General features: G+C 35.0%; 1 protein-coding gene across 1 annotated transcript; it reads left to right on the top strand.

The window, feature by feature from the left end:
* The first annotated feature begins 263 nt into the window (after positions 1 to 263).
* On the top strand, positions 264 to 4,331 carry LOC107786702 (serine/threonine-protein kinase 54-like). The gene is made up of 6 exons (XM_016608224.2): positions 264 to 732; positions 2,032 to 2,153; positions 2,929 to 3,125; positions 3,222 to 3,396; positions 3,481 to 3,615; positions 3,713 to 4,331. The coding sequence occupies exons 1-6, from the start codon at positions 489 to 491 to the stop codon at positions 3,917 to 3,919; spliced, it is 1,080 nt and encodes a 359-aa protein (XP_016463710.1). The 5' UTR covers positions 264 to 488; the 3' UTR covers positions 3,920 to 4,331.
* Positions 4,332 to 4,629: the final 298 nt, after the last annotated feature.

The following is a 4,629-nucleotide window of genomic DNA, read 5'->3' as shown; positions in this document are numbered from 1 at the left end:
AAATATAACATGGTAAATTATGCATTGATTTTTTAAACTGGACAAGTAAAAATAGATATTTATTTTTAGTATAATGGACAAGTAAACTTAGACGGAGAAAGTATTTATAATTATTTAATAAATAATCTATCAATATAACTATTTTTAAGCATCAATGTATATAACTTTAAACTCTAAAAAAATAAGAGGAAAGAGCAGCTAGTTAACATTAGCTATGAAAAAAGACAAAATTATTTATTAAAGGAAAAGAAAAACAAAATAGAAGAACACTAACATAAATAGTAGTCTTCCTGTCTGTAAATCTCAAGTAAACAACAGTGACAGTTAGTAGTCTTCAGACATGGCCGTTGCCCCAAATTTCCACTACTTCTACTAACACTAGTCTCATTTTCCTCTGAAATTTATAGCTAATTTCATCCCCTGTTTTGTCCCAAAAAATCCTCTATGTAAACAATAAAATCTTCTGAAATAGTTAGAAAAATAGAGTGATGGAGGAAGTGGGTTTTGTAAGAGCAGATCTTATAGATCTGAAGAGCATAGACGAGCAGCTACAGAGGCATTTAAGCAGAGCATGGACAATGGAGAAAGAGGAAATAGGGATGGAAAGTAGAGAAATCCCAATTAAACATGCTTGGGAAATTGATCCTTCTAAGCTTATCATCAAAACTGTCATTGCTCGTGGCACTTTTGGTACTGTTCATCGTGGCATCTATGATGGCCTTGATGTTGCTGGTAATTTCCTTCTTTTTTTTCTTTTAATTTTAGTATGGATCTTAAAACTTGCTTTGGATTGAGGTTTCTTAGGAAAAGAGCCAAAAATAGATCTTTTGCATGCCCTTTAAGAAATATTAATTAGGAAAAGTGATTAGACTATTCTACACTTATTTATGTCTTAAAGATATAATTTGTCTTCATTGAATATTTATTCTATTTATGTGTTATTTTTATCTTCAAGAACAATTATTACTAAGTTTAAAAAAGAAAAAATATCAATTTCGTCGAACTTCTAAAATGACAAATAATTTGAGACAATTATTTTTAGTAAGTACGACTGTTAATATGAGATGGAAGGAGTAGCAAATTATCTAGTATTTGTCGTTTTATATATCCGGATCCTAACTTGCTTGGGATCGAGATGCAGTAGTAATTGTTGTGCTCCCTCCGTTACAATTTATGTAAACATACCTTAATGCTAATATAACTGTTAGCTTTGTATATATTGTCATGGGCCATGGCCCTTGATTTTGTTGTGGATAAGGTGTTACCAAATGAATAAGCTATCTGCAATGCTCAATCTGTATACTTGCATCTTTCATCGTGTGCTTCCTTGTTTTACTTTTGTTCGGTTTATTAAAGCAGAGGCGGCTTAACTCCAAGGCAACTAAAGCCAAGGCTTAAGGCCCCCGAAAATTATAGGGCCCCAAATTTTACTCATATTATATATATAATAAGTATATTTTAAATAATTACTTCTATAATTCTTTATAATGATAAGAAAATCCTGTGATCAACCATTTGCTATGTCAATAATCATTATGGCATAGTTTCAAACATTATGCTATTTTTCAGGGAGAAATAGCATTAATAATATTTACCTCCAAAGGCCTCTAATAATGGTTTAGCTTTAGGCCCCGTCCTCCATCAAGCCGCCACTGTATTAAAGACTTGATTTTAGAGGCTGACTCTTGGAAATGATGCAATAGATTCTTTTTTTTTTCTTTTTTTCTTTTTTTGAGAATGATGCGAGAAAATTGTTCCCGGATTGTTATGAATGAATGACATTGATCTTGAATATTTTTATTTTCATTAAGTTATTGATCATTAATTCGTTATCAATTGCAACTTAGACTAGTGGCAAAACAAGAAAAGTTGAACCAAATCGGAAATGAATATGAGCCTATTCAAGACAACTTTGAAAGTGGCTAATTGTCAACCACAATCCATTTTGAAGTTATAATTCAAAGTGCAGAACTCAGGAGGGGCATCACAGTTTCATGCTTAGCTAATCAAAAGCTTTTATCTTAACCACAGTAAAGCTTCTTGATTGGGGAGAAGAAGGCCAGAGGTCTCAGGCTGAGGTTTCTTCAGTCAGAGCAGCTTTTACACAAGAAGTTTCTGTATGGCACAAGCTTGATCATCCTAATGTCACAAAAGTAAGATATTTTAATCTCACCGTTACAATGTCTACTATTCATTTTGCCATTACAATTATTATTACATTGAAAAATCAGCTTTTGTCATCCTGCATTTGCCATGAAATAGTAAACATATGCAAGTTTTCCTAAAATGATGGCTTGATATGCTGAAATTGCTTTACATTCTACCTATAACCAAAATAATAAAATAAAATAAAATAAAGCTTTGGGTTCCAAATTTGTCAAAATTACTCTTCATTTTCTTCGCTACATATCTAACTGAAATATGAAGGAGGTCGATTGATGCTTAACTTAGTCACAACATTATAGTGTTTGAAGTATAAATTTGTGTTCATAGCAAATCAAAGGCATGTGACCAAGATGAAAGAATGAATATTTCCGGACACATTGACAAGCTGCTGACCCATGAATATTTAAGGTTTTCTCGTTAAAATTTGCATAAGTTCCATTTTATCAACAGTTTTCACTTCTAGAGTCTTGTTTCCAAATTTTGAAAAAGTGCAGAAGTCTCTGCTTAATTCAACTTGTTGAACTTTAACGTATCCCCAGGTCCCCTGAAAAAACCTTCAGTTTGTCCAACTGCGCCGTCAGTGCCTTTTTTTTTCTTTCTGAATAGTTGTATCAGGCTCTACTCTCAGCTGTTTAGTTCCGATATAGATGTGTAGAAGTGGCATGAGATTATAATTTGATGCCTTGACAGTCTTTTTATGGAGCATAAATTGTTTGAGTTGCAAGAATATAAGACATTTTTAATGGCCAAACATTTTTGCAGTTTATAGGAGCTGCAATGGGCACACCAGATCTTAACATACAGACTGAGAATGGTGTCATCGGCATTCCACGTAACCTTTGTTGTGTGGTGGTTGAATACCTTCCTGGGGGTACTCTCAAGTCTTTTCTCATCAAGAGCCATAGGAGGAAGTTGGCCTTCAAAGTTGTGGTCCAACTGGCGCTGGATCTAGCACGCGGGTGAAATTCATAATGCTTACTCCTCTTTTATTTATATAAATAGTATTTGTTAACAGCATGTGTTTGACACAAAACATGTTAAAAATGTATTCTCAGGTTAAACTATCTTCATTCTGAGAAGATAGTCCATAGGGATGTCAAAACAGAGAACATGCTTCTTGACAGGAATCGTACACTTAAGATTGCTGATTTTGGTGTTGCTCGTGTTGAAGCTTCAAATCCTAATGATATGACCGGGGAGACTGGAACCCTAGGTTACATGGCACCTGAGGTATGTGCTTTGACTTATGAGACCCACCCACGTGCATCATATGTGAATATATGTTGCTTATTTTTGTCATGGTCTACAAGACAGGTTCTTAATGGCAACCCGTATAACCGGAAGTGTGACGTATATAGCTTTGGCATTTGCCTCTGGGAGATATATTGCTGTGACATGCCATATCCAGATCTGAGCTTCTCAGAAGTGACGACAGCTGTTGTCCGACAGGTAGAAATATATATATATATTTGAATACACATTTTTGTTCGTTGAAGAGTAAAAAAAAAAAATCTTTAAAAGTCGCAACTTTGCTTTGGATTTGCAGAATTTGAGACCGGAGATACCTCGTTGTTGCCCAAGTTCTTTGGCAAATGTGATGAAGCGGTGTTGGGATGCTAGCGCTGACAAGCGGCCAGAAATGGATGAAGTGGTGTCCATGTTGGAATCAATTGACACATCAAAGGGAGGTGGGATGATCCCTGTTGATCAACGCCAGAGCTGCTTCTGCTTTGGGAGACGCCGAGGTCCTTGAGAAGAGCATCTCCAGCTAGCAAGTGAGATCTGTAAGTTGTTGGTCCAATGAAGAGGGAAGGATAAAAAACCAAGGAGCACAGTTTTAAAAGAAGATTTAAGATGTCAAGTTTACAGGAGTTGGAGCTTAAAGTGGTGAGGTAAAAGAAGCTCTGATACATACATGCATGCATTTATTCATCAGCTCATGCATGTGCAGCTCTATACCTTTTCATCTTTGAAATGAATTGTCTAATTAAACACTATTGACCGGTTGGTCTTTAAACCTGCAAGATGTAGGTGTAGCAGATGCCGTTCCATGATTTAAACTTGTTGAATTCAATCTTTAATGTTTTTAGCACTTAGAACTGAACTCATTGTACTTTTAAGGTTGTGAGTTTAGAATTTAGTATTTGTTGAGTTTCTTTTACATGTATATCTTTGTTCTGTGTTGAAGGTACTGGGGTTTGGTTGAACTCAATGTTCAAAAGCTCCATGAGATGTAGTAACTAGTAAATGAATAGCAGGAGTATATATTCTTCAATGTGTTCTTATTGTTCTGTGACATGTCGCACTTCATCTAAGGGAGGTTTGGTTCATCAACGAGGCGTATAAATACCCGAATTGATTACACTTAGTGAAGGTTGAACTTGTAGACCTCATGTATTTATGTCAAATTTCCACATCTTCCTCTTAAAAAAGATTTAGGATATTAAATCTCGATTAGTTGCC

Source organism: Nicotiana tabacum, chromosome 22 (assembly GCF_000715075.1).
Source record: "Nicotiana tabacum cultivar K326 chromosome 22, ASM71507v2, whole genome shotgun sequence".
Classification (NCBI taxonomy): Eukaryota; Viridiplantae; Streptophyta; class Magnoliopsida; order Solanales; family Solanaceae; genus Nicotiana; species Nicotiana tabacum.
Note: the sequence above shows the minus strand (reverse complement) of the source record. Positions and strands in the feature narration are given on the sequence as shown.

Coding starts and splice junctions, on each gene's coding strand:
- LOC107786702 (XM_016608224.2), top strand. CDS start 489: ATGGAGGAAGTGGGTTTTGTAAGAGCAGATCTTATAGATCTGAAGAGC. Junction 733..2,031: donor TGATGGCCTTGATGTTGCTG/GTAATTTCCTTC, acceptor TCTTAACCACAG/TAAAGCTTCTTGATTGGGGA. Junction 2,154..2,928: donor ATCATCCTAATGTCACAAAA/GTAAGATATTTT, acceptor ACATTTTTGCAG/TTTATAGGAGCTGCAATGGG.